This window comes from Diutina rugosa (genome assembly GCF_008704595.1).
Source record: "Diutina rugosa strain CBS 613 chromosome Unknown scaffold33_size146325, whole genome shotgun sequence".
In the NCBI taxonomy this organism is placed as follows: Eukaryota; Fungi; Ascomycota; class Pichiomycetes; order Serinales; family Debaryomycetaceae; genus Diutina; species Diutina rugosa.
This window is the reverse complement of record NW_022995180.1, coordinates 31,749-52,046: the sequence shown is the minus strand read 5'-3', so window position 1 is coordinate 52,046 and position 20,298 is coordinate 31,749. Positions and strand designations below refer to the sequence as shown.

Below are 20,298 nucleotides of genomic sequence, written 5' to 3'. Positions count from 1 at the left end.
GACAAAGTGCGATAGGGAAAACCCTGAAGCAACCACACTGAAGCAAGCCATATATACACTGGTAATCACTATCAATCGGCTGATATCTACTCCCTTAATCCTCTTATCGTACCAGTGTCACAGGCGACGATCGAGTGTCCTGCACACGCCCGGCACGCATCGGGCATTAGCGTACCCCCGCCGTTGACTCCTCCCCCACACTCAGTCAAGACCTCAACTACATACCACAAAAGAGTACGACCATGCCCTCGTACGAAGAAGTGGCGCAGCACAACACCAAGGACGACTGCTGGGTGATCATCCACGGCAAGGTGTATGACGTTACCGAGTTCCTCCCCGAGCACCCTGGCGGTCCTTCCATCATTATCAAGTATGCTGGTAAAGACGCTACCAAGGCGTTTGACCCTATCCACCCGGGGGACACGTTGACGAAGTACTTACCGAAGAAATACCATTTGGGCGAAGTCACGGGGACGCCGCCGGCACCGGCAAAGAAGGCTAAGGCGAAGGCTACACTGCCTAAACTGGCTACGACTGAGTCTCCTAAGGAAGCACCTAAACTGGCGTCTAATGGCTCGCAAAAGGGGTTTGTTGATGAGTTTGACGTTGAATATGATGAACAGGATGGCTTAGAACCTACCCCCTTCGATACTCCTTCCAATGTACTGGGTGAAGTTGCCACTACTGAAGAAGAGGAAGAAGTGGACGAGTACGGCGACCCACTCACTGAGGACGAAAAGAAGCGCCGCTACTATCTCCAGACGATTCCTGACTTGGGGCTGATCTATAACTTGATGGACTTTGAGTACGTCGCCCGCCACGTGATGGAGAAGACGGCGTGGGCGTACTACTCGCTGGGGTGCGACGACGAAATCACGCTTCGCGAGAACCATTTGGCCTACCAACGCATCTATTTCAAGCCTCGGGTGCTTCGCAATGTTACCAATATCGACTTGAGCTGCGTTATGGGTGGTACTAAAGTGGCGGCGCCATTCTACGTCACCGCAACCGCCTTAGGTAAATTGGGCCATCCTGACGGCGAGAAAGTGCTTACGCGGCTGGCAGCGAAGCAGAACGTCATCCAGATGATCCCCACGTTGGCGCTGTGCCTGTTTGACGAGATTGTCGACGAAAAGACCGATAGCCAAACTCAGTGGCTCCAGCTCTACGTCAACCAGGACCGCGAAGTGTGTAAGGAGATCATCCAGCATGCGGAAAAGCGGGGCATTAAGGGTTTATTCATCACCGTTGATGCTCCCCAATTGGGGAGAAGAGAAAAGGATATGCGGCTGAAAAATATCGAAGACTTGAGTCACGTCCAGGGTGACGATGCCGACGCTGACCGCACTCAAGGTGCTGCTCGAGCTATCTCGTCGTTTATCGATACGGGGCTTCAGTGGTCGGATTTGCCGTGGTTCCGTTCCGTCACCAAAATGCCCATCTACTTAAAGGGGGTCCAATGCGTTGAAGATGCTCTCTTAGCCGTGGACGCTGGAGTCGATGGCATTGTCATTTCCAACCACGGTGGTCGTCAGCTTGAAACGGCGCCGCCGCCGATCCAGGTGCTCGCGGAATTGATGCCTCTATTGAAGGAAAGAGGCATCACTAAGGATAAATTCGAAGTGTACATCGATGGTGGGGTTCGTAGAGCTGGTGATATCCTTAAGGCGATCTGTTTGGGTGCTTCTGGGGTGGGTATTGGCCGTCCTTTCCTCTACGCGATGCTGACCTATGGTGACGACGGGGTGGTTAAAGCGATGCAAATCCTCAAGGACGAGATGATCATGAACATGAGATTGCTTGGGGTGACGCTGATTGACCAGTTGGACGAGCTGTACGTTGACTTGAGATACATGAACCGCTACGTGCCTGAAGATAAGTTGTTCTCGCGGGTATACGAGCCAATGGTTCCCCCCAAGTTCAAGGGTAATTTGTAACCAATAGACATCTATAGATTCTGGATTTGATCTGCGTTTTGTACCCTTTTTCATGCAATTGATTAGTGAGCATGGTTCAATAGCTAAGCTTACAAGCTCACTCTAGTATAATGATCGTGATGCCATTGAGTACCATGTGATTACGGTGAACATCGTTATGGTATCCACGATTTGGTTTCAACGTTATAGTTCCAGAGCTAAAGAATTTCAACGTTATAATTCAACGTTAGAGTTTCAACTCAATTATCATTCGGCTTTACAATTTACATTCACCTTGATAATCGCAACACTTTGAGTACCTCATATTCCTTTAAGAACCTGACTAATATAGAAAGGAAATACGTCCCCGCTCACTACTGGCCACGATATCGATACTCGTCCCATGTCCTTCCCATGTCCTGATGTCGGGACGCGGTGCGCGCACACCATACCCTCGCAGTCTAAGACGGCCCCACTAAAAAACACACTCGCCACCGGTGCCAAGACTTTTAGCCAACCTGGCAGTTTGACACCCACATGCGGCGACGAGTTGGGGTTCGACGGGCTGCAGCAATCGACGCTTCGTGTGCGCTTAGTCACCACTGGGCCCGGGGCAACCCCTCACCCCAAAGCCTTGGCACGTTGTTCGGCAATTGAGTGTCCGACACTAGTATAGCCCAGTCAATTGCCCACTTTTCTCCTAACTACAGTTGGTGAATGACTTACTAACTTTTTTCTAAGGTGACGTATACGAGTGGAATGGCCGGGGTAACGGGGGGACGCTTTTGGGAATGTGGTCCATCGCCTTTTCTCGACTTAAACTTTGTCTATGTGCAGGTATATACCCGCTTATCCCCGCAGCTCATAACGCCGAACCAACCACGGCTTAAGCCTTCCAGAGCTTTCCTCCTAACCTTTACCGTGAGCGTCATGCCCCCGCACCCTCAGCATGCCCTGTAATTAATCAGGAAACCATCGTAAATACAGCTACAAAGATATAACCCTTAGTGTCACCACCACCTTGGCTCGGTCCGCCCGGGGACACGGCGTCCATCGGCCCAGGGGGGCCTATCTCATCGCCGGTGTCAGCCGAGGCGGAACGGGCTTAGGACGCAGCTGAAACCCGACGCCACACCAACAAAGAAAAAAAATTACCAGCGTCGAGCGGCAGCCCCAGCCCCGAGATATGAAACCCAGAGCCACGCCACCCACGCACGATATAGGCGCTGCCCCCACCATGCCTCCCCCGGGACTCCGTATAAACAAATAACTATGACCACTATCAAAAATCACTGAACACATCCATTAATCATCTACATGCTGTCGGTGGCAAAACTCTCGCAGCGGTGTGCGGCGTGACGGTAGCGTCGGCAGGCAGGCGGCGGCACGGCATTCGCGCCTGTCGGGCTGCCGCTGGGCGAGAACGACCGGCGGGGGTAGGTCGAGCGTGTGTATGTGGGTGTGTCTCCTCCACGCCCTATGATGGGGGGCGAATTTTTTTTTTTTTTTTCTTCTACTGTGCGCTGAGCATCTCACGTGACCATGACCATTCGCCCTCCGCGCACACCCTCCCCTGCTCGGCGCCCCCCTCCAGGTGAGGGGGAGGCCATCTTTTTTTCCGCTTTGCTCTCCTGAACAGAAACCCCCACCGGTTTGTCATCACCCACACACCAGCGCCCCCGAGTCCACGGCGACGTCCTGCTACAGCCTAAGGTCCCCGTGGAAAGATTTGAGAATCCCCGATGGTGGTGATCAACGGGGTGAAGTACGCCTGTGAGCGGTGTATCCGCGGGCACCGGGTCACCAGTTGCACCCACACCGACCAGCCCCTCACCATGATCAAGCCCAAGGGCCGGCCCGCCACCCAGTGCGCCCACTGCCGCGAGCAGCGCAAGATGAAAAACCTCCATAGCAACTGCACCTGTGGCAACAAGAAGAAACACGCCGCGCTGTGTGGCTGCCATAAAACCAGCCACTGTACGTGCAAGCTGAAGCAAAAGGCTAAGTTGCACGACAAACACAAGCAGCTGCTGCTGGCGCTGTTGCTGCTGCAAATGCTGCTGCCGCCGCCGGTGCTCACCCCGGGGCAGATCAGCGCCTACGCCGAGCAGAACTTGGTGGCCACGTCGCAGCCGCCGCTGACGCTGCCGCCGCCAGCGCTGCTGGCATCGGCCACCGCCCTCGATAACGGCACCACTCACAGCGCCACCAACGGCAGCGCCGCCAACCCGGCGGCGGCGTCAGTGCTCCGCCGCTCGGGGATGCCCATGGCCGGCCCCGGCGAGGCCGCTTCCAACTACGTGATCGAGGACGTGGTGATGCCGTTCGAAATGTACGGCATGTTCGACTTGTTCAGCCGAGATTCCACCCCCAACCGCACCCCTTCGAACCCGCAAGATACCAGCGAGTTTGGCTATACGCTGGCGCTTCTGACCACCGCCACCCAAGCCGATCTGCAGCCGCTGTCGACGCCCCAGCCATCAACTAAACCTACGGTGCACGGCGTCGGCATCGCCCTGGGCGGCATCCCCGACGGCGAGCTGTACTTGCCTCAAAGCGACTTGGAGATGGTCGACCGCATGTTCCCTCTTTTCCCGCTTGTGGGCCTGGCGCTGTTGGAGAACGAGGACACATTGTTCATCGACAAGGAACAGACGCAGCGACAGGCGCTGTCGCTGCTGACGAACCCGTTCTTGGCCAACTTGAACCAACGCAACCCCCACATCAGCCAGTTGGAAACGCTGCTGGTGTCGGCGCCCATGCAAGGCATCAACCGCCCTGAGCTGGTGCTTCTGGACCTGCTGTTCGACGTGCCGTTGCTGCTGCTGGCGTACCCTCCGCTGGCCGACGGCCACACCCTGGTGCCGAAACTACTGTCGCAGCTTCTGCTGGACTTCTTCAACCCCGGCCCCGTCCTCAGCGAGTTGGACCAGGGCCTGTTTGACTACGACGAGCGCGACTTCGGCTCCGGCTCCCGCTACCGCACCGCGACGCCGCTGGTGCCCGAGGACCTCCCGTTACCCAGTTCCGGCCTCCCGCACGCGATGCTGACGTTGAACCCGGCGCTGGATCTGCAGCCGCCATTCCAACAGGTGCCGTTTCTGCCACTGGCGTCGTTCCAGTGACAATGGGTGTTTAATTAATATCGGGAGAAGTGACCACAAATCTATCCATTCCCTTTCCAGCGCAGCGCTTCGATGACACGCTGCCGTCTAGTTGTACGATAATGTTTTGATAGAATAGTCCTTTTTTTTTATATTTTTGTGAGGATTTCTTTTTTTGATTCCTATGTATTTTCGCCGTTGTTTTAATAGACCTCTTTTTTTCCCTTGTGAGATTAAACACGACACTTCAGTCTCTGGCGAGCTGTGGTTCCCCGGAACGACATTTGTCGGGCGAGGTCACATGTCGCGATGGGATGTATGGTAGTGCCGTGTCGCCCGGCTCCGTCGGCTCCGTCGACAAAGCGGCGTTGCCCCTTCCCACACGCGTCGTGGAGTAAAGCACAATGCCTTGCATCGATCTGGCATCGATTTGGCACAATGTAAAGCCCCCTTTCAGGTGTCGGCTTTGTCGTCGGCGTCATCACTCAATTTAAGCTTATCGAGCCGGTTGACGTTGGAGCTCACGGTGCTGTCAGTAACCACCGTTTGGTGGTGGTGGTGCTGGCGTTGCTTCTCGCTGATGGTGGGAGGAGCTACTTCCTTAGCCACGTGGTCGATATCGTCTTTTAAGTAAGCATTAAGCACTTCGTCGTGGAGATTGAGCACAGGCTTTTGCTCGCCAATCTCGGCTTTGGCAAGACGTATCATGTACTCCAATAGCGTCAACAGGTACGGGAATGGGCTCTGTTTCTCGGGTTTAGAGTTATCATCGTCGTCATCGTCGTCATCGTCGTCACTAGCAGTTTCACTAGCATCGTCAGAATCGTCGTCATCATTGTCGTCACTGTCTCTCCAACCGCCAAGAGCGAGCCACCGGTGGCCATCGTTCTCTACGGCAAGCTTGAGGATAAGCACGGGGGTATCACGGCTGTCAAGACGCAAAAGACGGCCGCCAGCACTGTAGAACATCCGCTCCACTTGAGCCACTGAATACCGCTGGCTACGGGGCTTATCTTCATCATCGTGGTAGCGACCATCATCAAAACTCTCGTCAATGGTTAACGTATAGTTAATTAACCCCTTAGACGCTTTAGATTTGGGTTTGGCCGACTTCTTTGGCTTATCGCGAGTGATTTGCACTGTAGCTCTAGCGTACTCTTCCTTCCACTGGAGACCATCAACAGTGCCACTGCCATTGTAAAATACACTGTACATCACAGCATCAAATTTTGGTTTTGTTTTAGGGTCCAGAATAAGCGTAGCTGCTCTCATCAAGTCACCAGCACTCATCCGATTAAGCGATTGGGTCATGTCGACTCCCAGCGTCGTCAATACCAAATTAATTACCGGCACCGCCTCTGAGATTTCCCGATTCAACGTATCCATATACAGCTCCAACATCTTCGCCGGCTCCTTAGCAGTGGTAGTTTCCAATTGGCTTACACGGTCACCAAACTCGTTGAACCGGAGGAATAAGTCATTGACTAAGTCAAGCAGTATTTCAAGCACCGAATTGCGACCCAGGGCAAGCTTGACGAGCTCGAGCGACACCGATACCACCTCAATCTTCTGTTGGAGGCGCGTCTTCTTTGCCACTAACCGCTGGCGTTCTCCGAGGGGAAGCAGGTCGACGTAGCGGCCAAGCGTCTTAATAGCATACCCGGAGGCAATTGATATCCCCAGCCGCACGGCAAACAGCACCGCTTGGTTCAGCGCTTTAGCGAGGATCTGGTCCATTCTGAGGTGGGGAACGGCGCGGCGCTGCCATCTACAAAATTGGGTAAGCCTCAGACAACACTTCACTCGATTCGCTCACTAATTTTGAATCTATAATACTATACGAATTATGCTATTAGGGATTCATTAAGTTTATTTTGATGTGGAAAATGACTGCCATGAAATTACACTCATTTCGACCGCTGTAGTATGGGATATAACTCCCGGGGTTTTTCTGATCGCGACCCACTCATGCTCCGTCGGTTTGTCAGAATGGCCACCACCTACTCCAGCGCCACTCCCGGGCCCATCGAGCTTTCCATCTGTCAGAAGGTCACTGATGCCCTCAATCCCTCCCACTTGAAAGTGGCCAACGACTCGAAAAAGCACGCTCACCACGAGGGGATGGTCGGCGCCGATAACGTCAAGGAGTCCCATTTCCGCCTCGAAATCGTTCTGGATAAGTTCCAGGGATTAAACTTACCCGCTCGTCACCGGTTGGTCTACGGCTTGCTTGACGATGAGTTCCAGAATAAGGGTTTACACGCGCTCCAGTTGAAGACCAAGACCCCTACCGAATGGAACAAATAGACTCTACCCATCTGTATATATATGATATTTTCTCCTAATGCATTATTGAACTATTTAATCGACTTCGTCCTGAGTGTTAAACTCTTGTTCCTGCTTAGCCGCCCGTTGCTGCTTAGCTTCCTGCTGTTGTTGGTCCAACGCCTGTTGCTGCTGCTGTTCTTGCAACGCCTTGAACTCGTCTTCGTTTTCCAAGTAGCCGGAAACACCAATCACGCCACACTCGTTGAAGATGTCCAACACCTTTTCGGCATCTTCCACCTTAAGCTTAGCAAACTCTTCATTCACTTTATCAAGCAGTTGTGCGCGAATAGCGTCTTGGAACCCTTGAGGTAATTTTGTCGAGAAGATCTCGTACTCTTTAGTGCCTTCTTCGGGCAAATTGACGGTAAGCTCCGTGCCTTCATCCAACGCCTTCAACTGGATCAATTGCTCTTCCTCGCCGGCTTCCTTGTCCAATTGCTCTTGTTCAATAATCTTGCACCGGGTTTCAATGTGCTTGACGGTGTTGTCGACGTCTTGGAAAAACCCAGTACGAGCGGGACCAGGCTCTTCAAGCTTAGAGAAGAAAAGCTTCACTGCTCTCACTGTGGCGTCAGGGTTAGCCTTGGCAGTGTTACCCGCCAATTGGGCCACGTACTGAATCAAAAGCGATTGGTGGACAATGCGACGGGTTTCCTTAGTGCGGCCTTCGAGTTGGACGTCAAACGCCAGCATGATGAGCGCATCCTTTTGTTGTTCAACACAGATCTCAGGGTGAGAGATCATAAACTCGGCCAGTTGGCGCAATTTGTCGGCGGGGATGTCACCAAATTCTTGAGTTTCTGGAAGCAAAATGAGGTCATCAAGGATCGCTTTCGGTTCATACTTCTTCTTCGGCGCCGCGGCCGAAGCTGACGGCAGGTTAATCACTTCAATCGATTGTTGAGTTTCAGTAGAAGTTGCTGGAGCCAGCTTCAGCAGCGTGCCCTTGTTCAAGACAGAACGGTCAAAGCCGGTGTGGTAGTCATCAGGAGTGATAAGCTGGGCCTTTTCGTGTAACACGTTATCCAATTTAACCGTTTGCGTCAGCATGACGTCATCGATCTTCTTACGGTGGTCCTTAAGCTCTTGCACTAATTTTTGGCCCAGTTTATCGGCGGCGACGTCAGGCTTCTCATCCTTAATTTGAATCAAAAGGTCTTCGATCATTTCGTTATAAGGCGGGGTATTTTCCATTTCCGCTTGGTCGAATTCAAGATCACGCAACCCTTTACGAAGATCATCACCTTGTTCTTTCTTGATGCGTTCATAGTTGAAATTTTCGGTGGGATCATATTTCTGTTTCAACGTGTCCAACACCTTCTTATTGTTCAATAACTCTTCCGGTTTGAGGGTTTCCAATAAGTAGTCGACGCGGTCATTAAGCTTCTTGTACATGGTCAATTGCACCAACAACGTCTTGATTTCCTGGTTCCGTTGCGCCCGCTTTTCCCGGATATCCTGTTGTTTCCAGCGGATGAACGACCGCTTGTCAACATTGGGGTGGACCTCAATATCGGAGTCGTCCGACAATTCGATGTGGTCCCATTTTGAGTAGTTGATGGGCATGGTTTGAGTAGTTGTGAATATGGAATCAAACGGCAACCCCGGTGGAATAGTAGAGACGCTTCCATCACCGCAAAATCAAGGTCACGTGAGTGCGGCGTCCCACTACAAACTAGGGAGACTCGAGCGGGAGAAATCATAAGAGCTCACAGTGAGGGAATATATCCAGCATATGCTTAATTTAGACCGTACGAACTACGCCAACAAATCGACCGCTTCAAAATAGCAATCATAGATCGACCCATTTAAACATCATACGTTTCTTCCTTTACTCTCCTCCCTCTATTTAGCGTGGCTTATCGCCCCGTTGTTATCTTCGGCGTTGTCATTCACGCGCACCTGGTTTCATCACCCTGAGCCGATTTTAGCACCAGACCTTTAAGCGCGAGTGATTGTGTATCCCACGATGGCGTTTAACTTTGCCAACTTGACCAAGGACTTGAAGCTGTTGAGCGACCGTGTCAGCAGCGAGTTCAGCTCGGAGGTGTTGCCGTTTGCCCAGCGCCAGGCCCGTATCGTCCAGGAGCGCTTGGGTAAAGTGCCCGAGGACGAGATCTCGCAATTGCCCCTGGAATACACCGACTTGGCCGCCAAGTGCAACAACATCGAGCAGCTCTACAAGAACTTGTTGAAGGTGACCTCGGTCTACAGCAACGAGTCCTACGACTACCCGGGTAACCTCCAAGAAAGCCTTGGGGAAATGGGCCGCGACTGGGGGAGCCGGGTGCTGAACTTGAGCAAAGCCACTACCCCTCAGGAAGCTCAACAGGCGTTGGTTAACCCCGGAACGGGTGACTTCCGACCGCCCAAGACGTTGTACCACGCGTTGCTGAGAGCTTCTAACCCTGACCAATTGGCGACTCCTCAACAAGAGTTCTCGACGTTACCGCAAAACCCTGAAGACCCCTTGGTTAAAGGGTTAACGATCTACTCGGAAGGCATGAACAAGATCGGCAACGCTCGTTTGGGCCAAGACCAGCTCATTTGCACCAAGTTCAACGAGCCTCTTACCACCACCTTGCGCCAGCTTATCTCGCAGCTGAACAACATCCAGAAGAAAGTGGAGCAGAAGCGTATCGACTACGACCTTGCCCGGCTAAATTTGGCCTCGTGCACCGTGGCCACTAAGGAGCCTCAATTGCGGGTGGTGATGGAGAATGCCGAAGACGAGTTTGCTAATACCGTCGAGGACGCCATCAACATCATGAACAACGTGTTGGCCAACGCCAAACCCCTCGAAGAGTTCCTCGAGTTGATTAAAGCCCAATTAGCTTACCACAAGTTGGCACTGGAACTTTTGGGGACGATGACCACTCAGTTCGAGCAATTGGTCGAGGAGAACCACGACCAGGACGTCACGGCGCCGTCGGACTCCGGCGACTTTGATATTTAGGGGAATTTTCATCGAGAAAATAATCTATATTAGGTTCAAAGTCTTTTTATATGTCTATAATGTCTATTGCAACTTCAACGCCTCCAATCTCACGTCCACCGCCAGCGCCGACTCCAGCGGCACCTCTTCAAGGGGACCTTCTAGGAGCTTGGCGTGGATCAGCACCAACGCCAGAATGATGTCTTTGGCGTTAATGACGGCACTGATATTGATTTCGTTGGCCCCTTGCGAAATCATCTCGATATTGATGCGTTCGTCGGCAAGCACTTTGAACATGTTCCCGGCGATACCGATGAAATTGACCATCTGCTTACCCACGAGGGAGATAATGGCCATGTCGCGGGTGACGTCGACGGTACCCATTTTGCGCAACTCCTTGATGGCGTCTTTCAATTTATCTTCTTGGTCCAGGCCAATCAGGAGCGCCATCGACACGTGCACCTCCGAAGTGGAAATCAAGTCCACCACCAACTTGAACCGGTCGAGGGTGGTGAAAATGTGGGCCAAAAACCCGTGGGAAAGCGTCTTCTTATTCAGGTGGATGTTGACGACAACAATATCCAGTTTGGCAGTGATGGCGGTGGCCAGTCGGCGTTTGCGTAACAGGTTAAGATACAGGGGCAGAATGGCTTCGAGAGCAGCGGGAGGATGAGGCGGCGTCGATTCACCGCGACGGCCGATGTTGTCCGGGTAGATCACCGTGCCTTGGCCTTGAGGGTTTTCGACGTTTTTGATGCGAATGGGAATCTTAGCTTTGATCACTTGTTCCATGGTGAAAGGGTGGATCACTTCCGACCCGTAATAAGTTAATTCGGCGGCTTCTTCGGGAGTCACCAGCTCAAGCAAACGAGCATTGGGCACTTTGCGCGGGTCAGCGGTGAAGATACCGTCGACTTCTTTCCAGATTTGGAGTTCGTCAGCCAGCACACCGACAGCAACAAGGGCAGCACAAAGATCGGTGTAACCACGACCAACACCATTAAGTAAACCACCGGGGACAACCCCAAAGTAACCGGTGATGACGGGAACGCAATCATCGGGGACTTCAAGGGCTTTTTTACCCAATTCAATTGCCAAAAATTGGTAAAATCTATCGTCAAACCCGTGGCTGAAATCATAGTCGAGGGGGATCACGTCCAGACAGTCAACGTATTGAGCCTTGACGCCACGGTCGTTCATAAGCGCCGCCATAAATAAACACAGCAATTTTTCCCCGATCAGCATGATGTGGTCGAGAGTACGGGGGCTGATTTCCCCAATCACCTGACACGCATGCAAGAGTTCTTTAGCGTGGTCCAACTCTTTATTGGTATCGGCGATCAACTGGTTCTGGATCACTTGACCCTGGATTCTCACCTTGGCATTATTTATGTGGTCAGTGGCAATGAGTCTAAGGATCTTTTCAAAGTCTCCATTGGACTCGGCAAGCTCGGCCAGATGCAAAAGCCTCAGCGTTGTACCCTCCGATTTGGTATGAGAGGACCGGGCCAGACACACCACGGCGACACGATTGGTTTCCAGGTACACCTTGACGATATCGTCGACGATATTCTCGGGGAACTTACCCACCAGAGTACCGCCGAATTTTTGCACGACCCACCCTTTACGATAGGTGGCGCCAGCACCATGTAGATCGGTGACGGAGTTATACAGCTTGGGTTGTGGGGGGAGGCTGCTCATCGTCGATTAGCCGGAAGCGGGATGGAAGCCGATTTTGTCGTAAACCCTGAAGCGGCGGAGTCGAGTGAAATATATATGTCTGCAAGGTTATATAAACTGCGCTGCGAAAAATGAGTCAGACGTCCGCAACCGGCCGATGGCAATAACGGTAATTAACCACGGTCTTGTTGACAACGATATTGAAAATATGACAAAAAGATTTTATCGTTTCAATTTTACTAAGTAGGTAATCGAGAGATCGCTTTCATGCTTTAGGCACGTGTTTGTGGTTGGAGATGCTTTTTTTTTTCGGGGTCGGGGATTGATTTTTCATGGAGATGCGACGGCGATATCCGGGGAAGGCGACCCAAAGCATATGGGGTTATTGGAATTTAATTGCGACATTTTAGGAGTAATGGTTAGTAAAACCTCGCTACTATCGGTTGCAATTGAAAACGAGGGGTAACGGCGATGGTGTGATGTTCATAATTAAGTCTTTTAACAGGTTACTGCCGCTAGTCCGAGCATATATTTAGTCGCTCGCTGCAACCACCTGCTCACGTGACTTGAGTCACCCGTAATTTTGCAATCAGATCGAGGAGGTTAATCGCCGTGTCAACATTTTCTGGGGCCATGAAACAATCTGAAAGCCTAACTCGTTCTGGCCTCAAAACTGTAACCCGTCAAACTACCCATATCATCTTCGCCACCTATACCCCGAAGATGGAATGGCTAAGCGACGCGGCAGGTGCAAAAAGCACCCCCTAGCAGCACCTTACAGGGAGGTGCGGTTGACAGTATAAATCAGGGTTGAACCATAATGTTTGAATAAACTAGCCCGCAAGCTACACTTGTAATTGGAAAGAATTGTTTATTAGTTAGTCTATACAAGGATTAACCAATGACGCACCATTCCTTGCCGTGGTAGTCCAAGTAAGGCGACCACTTGTGGTCCTTGCCGGCGTCAGGGGTGGAGGAGGGCGATTGAGTCGAGGGTTGAGCAGCCATGATTAAGATTGTCTTGTGAAGTGAAAGACTACGAGATTTAACTGGTTTATTTATCCTCATTTGGTGGGATTTAGTGGTTTGGTGTTGATATCCGTTCTCGGCGAGCACAATCAGCTCTGAGGTGAGGTACACGCCAACGCAGGTGCTCTTGTTCGTCAGGCGTACCTGCTTTGCTTTCGCCGTTTAAACCCGCTTAGTTAGTCGGGCTTTTAGTGGTGGTCACCAAAACTCGATTGCCATCTCCCAATTCCCTAGATGGAGTTTACATGGTAGCGCCGCGGCATCGCACGATATTTGCAGCCATCAGTGGTCTCATCGGGGGTAGTGTAAAAGCATTTTAACATCAACGGTTATACACTATGACCAAACGTGACGTTGACGATGTGGCTGATCAAGCCGACAAGGCTACCAAAAAGCTCAACCGCAACTTCACCGTTGATGAGATCAAGCTGAGTTTCCAACCGAAACTCTGGACTGAAGAATACCAACAACTGCTCAAGCACGACGTGGCCGAGTCCCAGCCCTACCGGTGGGGCCATTTTACCGATTTATTTGATGACGAATTGCTCCGCAAAGTCCGCAAAGAAGTGCTTAATGAGATCCATTTTACTAAAAAGGAAACCGATATTTATAAAGTGTACCAGCTGGGAGACTTGGCCAATCTTTCGGGATTGGACTGGAACGACTTGCTGAGACTTCCCTCATTGTTTAGATTACGGGCAGCCATCTATTCTCAAGAGTTCCGTGATGCTATATCCACTATCACGGGCTGTGGTAAGCTTAGTGGTATCAAGACGGATATGCTGATTAACACCTACCGCAAGGGGTGTCACCTTTTAACTCACGACGATGTCATTGGTCTGCGTCGGGTATCGTTTATTCTTTATATGCCTGAGCCTGGTAAGCCGTGGAAGGCTCAGTATGGTGGGGCTCTTCGTCTCTTCCCGCTGGTGGTGCCTAATGTTCCCAAGACCGATTATGAGTGTAAATTTGTGCCTCAATTCAACCAAATGGCGTTCTTTACTGTCCAGCCAGGGCTTCTGTTCCACGACGTCGAGGAAGTTAGGGAAGACCGCCACCGGTTGCTGATTCAAGGGTGGTTTCATATCCCTCAACCCGGTGAAGATGGGTACATTCCTGGCGAACAAGCGGAGACTGAAGCTCGTCTGACGTTACAACAGCTCCAGCTGAAGGAACTCCAAGAGTTTGATTTTCCCAAACCGTTCAGATACGATTTACTTGATGATACTGTTAATCAAATTGCTACTGCTATTGCTGAGGGACTCACTGAAGATGATCGCAGATACCTTGAACGATTCCTTAACCCGTTGCTCTTGCGGCCCGAACATATTGCCACGATTAAGGCGACATTCCTCGAAGAGAATATTGTTGAGATCCCTAACCTTTTCAATGAAGCCATCGCTGAACCTTTGAAAAAAGCATTACGGGAAGCGGAAATTGAACGTGAAACTCCCACTACCGTCGACACAGTCGAGGCACCGTGGAAATGTGCTGTGCCTCCTCATAAACAACGGTTTTTGTACATTGACGGTAAGCTGTCCTTCTCGCTCACTAAGGAAAGCATTGATTTTGAAAACAAAGTGGGTCCCCAAGAAATGCCTAACTTTGGGCTTGTGCCTACTCCCCACTCATCTGATGAACGAGTGGTGGCAGTAGCTCGATTTGTCACCCTGATTCTGTTTAAAAAATGGCTTGCTCTCATTACCGAGCTCATCACTACCCTGGAACAAGTATTGGTACGCCGATTCCGTCCGGGCCAAGACTTTATCTTGGCTACACCTACTGATAAGCAATTGGCTCGTAATGACGAAGAGGTCAACGCTGTGCTTGAGGCGACGCTCGACTTGACTCCCACTGCCGATACCTCCGATAAGCTGTGGGCCCTGGGCGAGTACGGCGGCTACGAGTTGTGTATGGCACGCCCCGAAGAGTTTGAAGAGGACGACGATCCCGCTATCTACAAGCAGAGCGACGATGCTGACGACCTGGTGTTGCTGACGACTCAATGCCTGTGGAACCGTCTCACCCTCATGTTGCGTGATCCCACCGTGCTCAAGTTTGTCAAATACGTCTCCATCAATGCCAGAGGGTCGCGGTGGGACGTGCTGTGCCAGTGGAATGTTAAGGATGGCGGCGATGACGATGACGAGGACGAGGACGAGGAGAATAATGATAATGATAATTAATAGACAATAGTTGCCTGGACAACTCATACGGGCACATATACAATAATGTATTTGGTAGTAAGCACTCGCTTAACGATGCCCTATTGAATTCTAGGGCACTTATCGGTCCACTCATATTTTGCATACCACTTGGTTGTCATGACGAGCTGGTAACAATGGGCTAACTCGGGGACCGAGCGCGCTAGTCAATTAATTAATTCAGACCAGGGCTTTAGCGTGCACCCTGATCGTAAGGCGCCAAACGATAGTTTCGACTGTCAAGTTCTCGTATGGGTTAGACTGGACTAATTTGTTTGAAGACTTTAGTAGTTCATCTGTGCTCAGCTATAGAGTCTTATCCGATCTGGCTGCGAATAATTAATTAGTACTAAATGGAGGGGAGGGGAGACACAATGCGATTGTGGTTAAGGGATGCGAGGTAATCAGCCAACGCCAGGCGCTTGCCGTCACCGTGCAACTAGTTGCATTCTCCCCGAAGTATAAAGGGAGGGAGTATCCGCTATAGTTTATCTCTCTACCCTTACACTCCTACCAACTACTAATAACGATGAAGACCTGTGACCAATGTCCTAACGGCTGCAACCAATGCTCGCCCCTGTGCACCAAGTGCAACAAGTAAAGGTGAATAAATAAAACTGTTGGCCTTTTTTCCTAGCCGCCGGCTAGTTTTTTGCCAAAGAGTGGTGATGCTTTTATGTTAGATAATGAAAATAATGCACATGTGAAGAATCGAACCGTAGACGGCAAATGTCTAATTCTTTTTTGGGGGGAAGCCTCAGATATATCGGGGTACCGCAGATGGGAGACCCAAGATTCGCCGGTATCGTCGGTAGTGAAAAAGTAGTGGTTAAAGCGACACGTCTTCGGCACCGCCGGCATCGTGGACATGGACTGTTTCTTGGCTCATCCAACTAGCCTAGCCAATGGTAGATGTGCTCTACGCGTCGTTTAAAGTCTAAACTGAGTGTGCCTCCACCTCAATACTGAATGTGACTTTAGTGGGGGGGAGGGGCCACAACGTTCACATGCTCGGATCAAAGGGTTGGCCACCATGTGCAACTGACCATGAAAGATGAGGACCAAAAACCTGAGCTAATAAATCAGTGTAGACTTAGTCCATTAGCATCACTGCCAAGACTGTTTATAAGTGGTCATTGTCTAGACCAGTTCAAACCCGTACCGTTGGTGTCCGCGTGGGTGCACTTATCAGACCACTGGGTGGCGAGCCCGTACCTACGCGTCCTAACCGGGAACGAGGAGCGAAAAAAAAAAATCGGTTATAAACCGTAGCTACCACTCACCCCCTCCCGCTTGCCCCGCCAGTGTTTATTCTAACAAACAGGACCGGAAAGGATGTCGGACGAGCCCAACCCTTTGATTGTGTTTGCCACGATTGCCGCCATCATTGGCTCGTTCGTGGCGTTCTACTTCTTCCAGCAGGCGAAGAAGAACGGCAAGCCCGTGCTCAAGGCCGATGAGTTCCAGAAGTTCCCTTTGATCAAGAAGACCCGCTTGACCCACAACACGTGCATCTACCGCTTCGGCTTGCCCAAGCTGACCGACCGCTTGGGGTTGCCCATTGGCCAGCACATCCTGATCGGCGCCACCATCGACGACAAGGAAATCGTGCGCCTGTACACCCCTATTTCCACCGATGAAGCCCAGGGGTACTTCGACCTTTTGATCAAGGCCTACGACCAGGGCAATGTGTCCAAACACGTCGAGCTGAAGAAGATCGGCGAGACCATCAACGTCCGAGGGCCCAAGGGGTTCTTCACTTACACTCCCAACATGGTCGACTCGTTCGGGATGATTGCCGGCGGCACCGGGATCACCCCGATGTACCAGATCATCACCGCGGTGTTGCTGAACCCTGAAGACAAGACCAAGCTCAACTTGGTCTACGCCAACGTCACCGAATCCGACATCTTGTTGCGGGCGGAGTTGGACAAGCTCGCCGCCGAGCACCCGGACCAGTTCACCGTCCACTACGTGTTGAACGAGGCCCCCGCCGGGTGGAAGGGGTCGCAAGGGTTTGTTACCGCCGAGATCATCGACGCCCAGTTGCCCAAGGCGTCGGAGCTGACCAACTTGTTGTTGTGTGGCCCCCCGCCGATGATCTCGGCGATGAAGAAGGCTGCCGTCGAGTTGGGCTACCCCAAGGCAAAGCCGGTGTCCAAGCTTGGCGACAAGGTCTTTGTGTTTTGAACTTGTTTGTTGCTAAAACCTAATACACACACGGTTTCTGTGTCTGCGTTTTTTTCCTCGTTTCCTCGTTTAGCTCTCCCTCGCCTCTCTCTCCTGTGTGGTCGTGTGCGGTTTTACGAATGTCGTAGCGGGTAATCGCTCTCAACCGCCCAATTCCCCTTAGCCACCGTCACCACCTCTTTACACAATCGCTGGCCAATCCGCACTAAGCTTTCACACACATTAGTGTTTGTGGCAATAGGCTATTTCTGGGATTTGTGCTCCGCTGATCATCATTGTAGAAATACATCAATCTCTGAGAAGGAAGTTACCGCGTATTCCTTAAACACCACAAGTTCATCTGGCGGGGCTTCGGTGGTGACACTAGTATCAAAGAAATATTGCTACAACTGACCTCTTGGGTCACTTTCGTCTTGGTGGTCAAACAAAAAAAAAATTACTATTTTACCATTTCCCCTCCCACTGACTGGAAAAAGCACGATGGCGTAGTTGATTCGAATTATGTCGCTATGCACCTATGTTGTTGTCACCGGGGCAAAGTGGGATACGGAGGTGACACTAACACGGACAGGTAGGCAGAAAAACTCAGTTTTGTCCCGGCGGAGACAGTGCTTGCTTGCAAAAGTTAATCGTATCCCCGCACTTTAGTTTGCCCCCGAGGCTTTGTTTGCGGCGGAGCGCGAAAATTGTCCGGGCGACAGCACTCCAAAGCCAGTGGCGCCTGTGTGGCGTCCGTGTGGCGAGTGACGATAATGACCACCTACAAGAAATGGCCAGTCACTGTTCATAGTGTCATTTCTATCATATTTGATGATTGGCAATTGTTGTTAGTCTTGGTAGTTGTCGCGGTCGGCGATACTTTGGGTTGTATGCCTGACCTAAAGCGGCGCGCGCGCAGCCGAGGCTGGGGGCGATGCGGGGGACAATATGATAAGGGTCTTATTAATTACACTATTAACAAATACACTATGGACGCACACATGGGGGTTGACCCCGATTTGAAATCCCTGTGATAAACGTCGCTGGAGGGCAGATCGCTAGCACGGGACGGGCGCCAAATAAAAGTAAAGATTAGAACACAACACTGGACAGAGGGGAAGGTGTCATCGCACGAGACCAGCTCACCAAAATTCCACTAAAAACCCACTGGACGTAAGGAAGGGGGCGTGACGCGCCTAGTCCTCGTCGCCACGCTCGGGGACGCCGCGAGCAAACACGTTGTAGGGGACGCGCTTAACCTTGTACTTGTTCCCCTTCTGCGAGCGAGGCTGGTCGGGGTTGTACTTCATCAGCGTGTACACGGAGGAAAACGACAGCTGGGTCGAGGTCAGCAGGGTGCGGCGCAATTTCAGGAAGATCAGGCGCTTCAGCGTCGTCAGCGAGGTGTCGTCGTCGGATGCCATCAGCATTTTTTAGGGAGTGGTTGTTTTTCCGGGCTGGGCTGGGATCCCGCCTCGCTATATAAACCTCAGGAGCGGGGAGTTTGCCCGGGGTGCATGACCGTCGCATACGGGGCGGGCTCGCAAGCGTCCCAGCAACGCTGCCTCCCCACACCGAAAATAATGTTTTTGTCCCGCAAAATTTTGTGGGGCTAAACGATCACTCGGGCATGGCTACTGGAATGGAAAACCCAGTGACTAGTCGATATTGGTAGTGGTGGGGGATGACTAAAAAGTGGTGGTGGCGTGCCGGCGAGCCTGGCTAATTCCAGGTCCACGCAGGGACTCTATCACGTAAACAATAGACATGGGGCAGCGTCGGCGCCTTGGAGGCACTAATGCCGACGCGGGCTGGCGCCCTCTATCGATGCGGCGTGTGCCCCATGGGGCGACCACTCGTACCTAAATTAACTCGCGCGCTTAGGTTATCACCGATAGGTTTTTTTTATTTGACCAGTAACCAAGGGGGCTACAGTATACGCTAGCGAGACAACTGGATACGAGCGACACCGTCGCAGCTGTTGCCCCTCGTTTTTCATTGTCGATCGTAATTTTTTCTCTCGCTTAAAGGTGCCGTGTCTTTTTGGTGGTGAACCATCGCTGTCAACTACTATACAACCAAAACCGCGACACCGCGCCACACCCACAGGAATAATGGAGATTAGCACATGGTTATCTATGACAATACAACAATGAGAAAGTCCCCGGCGAGTAGGGCCGCGCCTGTGAGATCTTTTTTTTTATCGCTCGGCCCTTTTTTTTTTTTATCGCCCGGTTTTTTTTTTTTTTATTTTCAATTCTACTCTCTGCGTAAGGCGGCAATCGTGGGTGGTGACGGCTGAGCCTTGTCAAAATTCCTCGGGGCGGTACACCGACGAGGGTCAGATGTGGGTCTAAGCCTGGAACCTGTGAGGAAATGCATTTCGAGGCAAGTGCACCCGATAGAGAACTACCAAAGAAAGGTTCGGGAATATTGGCCACTTCTCCCTCACCAGGGCGCCGTAACCTGGGGAGACAACGATGGTCGGACCTCCGGAGGAATTAAAGATAAGAGTGAAAATTCTTTTACTCTTGCGTATGGTATTGTGTGGTACTACTTAGTGTCGGTGTCGGTGTCATACTGCGTCAGGCACATAAGGAGGTTAGGCCCGTCTCCCCACAGGTGTCTCCTCCCGCTCTCGACTGGAGTGGGCCGTTAGTGCATATAAGTCACGCACGTTTCGGATGAGGAATGATTTGGCGGTGTGACACGCCCTGGAGGGGAGGGTGGCTCCGATACCGCCCGATCAGTGTGTGACCCTCGAAAAAAAGGTATCGGTGACGCCGCCAGCAATAATACGGAAAATAGCCTTGCTTCTCCGGCGGCTTATCCCCGTTAGCCATCCATATCTACCATATCTCTTCAGTAGTTTTGTTATGCTAGTTTCCTTTTACCCGGTGTCCAGACAACCACGGTTTCCCAACCAGGCAAAA

General features: G+C 51.6%; 9 protein-coding genes across 9 annotated transcripts; 6 read left to right on the top strand and 3 right to left on the bottom strand. All coding sequences in view use genetic code 12, as the record gives it.

Annotated features, from left to right (window-relative positions):
- Positions 1 to 242: 242 nt before the first annotated feature.
- On the top strand, positions 243 to 1,937 carry CYB2 (Cyb2p; the record flags this gene model as incomplete). Its single annotated transcript, XM_034157323.1, has 1 exon — positions 243 to 1,937. One exon carries the CDS (start codon positions 243 to 245, stop codon positions 1,935 to 1,937), a length of 1,695 nt encoding a protein of 564 aa, XP_034010745.1.
- A 2,033-nt stretch (positions 1,938 to 3,970) lies between these two features.
- Positions 3,971 to 5,041, top strand: CUP2 (Cup2p; the record flags this gene model as incomplete). Its single annotated transcript, XM_034157322.1, has 1 exon — positions 3,971 to 5,041. The coding sequence occupies one exon, from the start codon at positions 3,971 to 3,973 to the stop codon at positions 5,039 to 5,041; it is 1,071 nt and encodes a 356-aa protein (XP_034010744.1).
- A 432-nt stretch (positions 5,042 to 5,473) lies between these two features.
- DIURU_004447 (uncharacterized protein) lies at positions 5,474 to 6,757 on the bottom strand (the record flags this gene model as incomplete). Its single annotated transcript, XM_034157321.1, has 1 exon — positions 5,474 to 6,757. One exon carries the CDS (start codon positions 6,755 to 6,757, stop codon positions 5,474 to 5,476), a length of 1,284 nt encoding a protein of 427 aa, XP_034010743.1.
- A 231-nt stretch (positions 6,758 to 6,988) lies between these two features.
- Positions 6,989 to 7,327, top strand: DIURU_004446 (uncharacterized protein; the record flags this gene model as incomplete). The annotated part of the gene is made up of 1 exon (XM_034157320.1): positions 6,989 to 7,327. The coding sequence occupies one exon, from the start codon at positions 6,989 to 6,991 to the stop codon at positions 7,325 to 7,327; it is 339 nt and encodes a 112-aa protein (XP_034010742.1).
- A 54-nt stretch (positions 7,328 to 7,381) lies between these two features.
- On the bottom strand, positions 7,382 to 8,914 carry CDC37 (Cdc37p; the record flags this gene model as incomplete). Its single annotated transcript, XM_034157319.1, has 1 exon — positions 7,382 to 8,914. The coding sequence occupies one exon, from the start codon at positions 8,912 to 8,914 to the stop codon at positions 7,382 to 7,384; it is 1,533 nt and encodes a 510-aa protein (XP_034010741.1).
- A 403-nt stretch (positions 8,915 to 9,317) lies between these two features.
- On the top strand, positions 9,318 to 10,304 carry GVP36 (Gvp36p; the record flags this gene model as incomplete). Its single annotated transcript, XM_034157318.1, has 1 exon — positions 9,318 to 10,304. The coding sequence occupies one exon, from the start codon at positions 9,318 to 9,320 to the stop codon at positions 10,302 to 10,304; it is 987 nt and encodes a 328-aa protein (XP_034010740.1).
- A 63-nt stretch (positions 10,305 to 10,367) lies between these two features.
- Positions 10,368 to 11,984, bottom strand: HOM3 (aspartate kinase; the record flags this gene model as incomplete). Its single annotated transcript, XM_034157317.1, has 1 exon — positions 10,368 to 11,984. The coding sequence occupies one exon, from the start codon at positions 11,982 to 11,984 to the stop codon at positions 10,368 to 10,370; it is 1,617 nt and encodes a 538-aa protein (XP_034010739.1).
- A 1,346-nt stretch (positions 11,985 to 13,330) lies between these two features.
- Positions 13,331 to 15,178, top strand: OFD1 (oxidative DNA demethylase; the record flags this gene model as incomplete). The annotated part of the gene is made up of 1 exon (XM_034157316.1): positions 13,331 to 15,178. The coding sequence occupies one exon, from the start codon at positions 13,331 to 13,333 to the stop codon at positions 15,176 to 15,178; it is 1,848 nt and encodes a 615-aa protein (XP_034010738.1).
- A 1,353-nt stretch (positions 15,179 to 16,531) lies between these two features.
- Positions 16,532 to 17,386, top strand: CBR1 (Cbr1p; the record flags this gene model as incomplete). The annotated part of the gene is made up of 1 exon (XM_034157315.1): positions 16,532 to 17,386. The coding sequence occupies one exon, from the start codon at positions 16,532 to 16,534 to the stop codon at positions 17,384 to 17,386; it is 855 nt and encodes a 284-aa protein (XP_034010737.1).
- Positions 17,387 to 20,298: the final 2,912 nt, after the last annotated feature.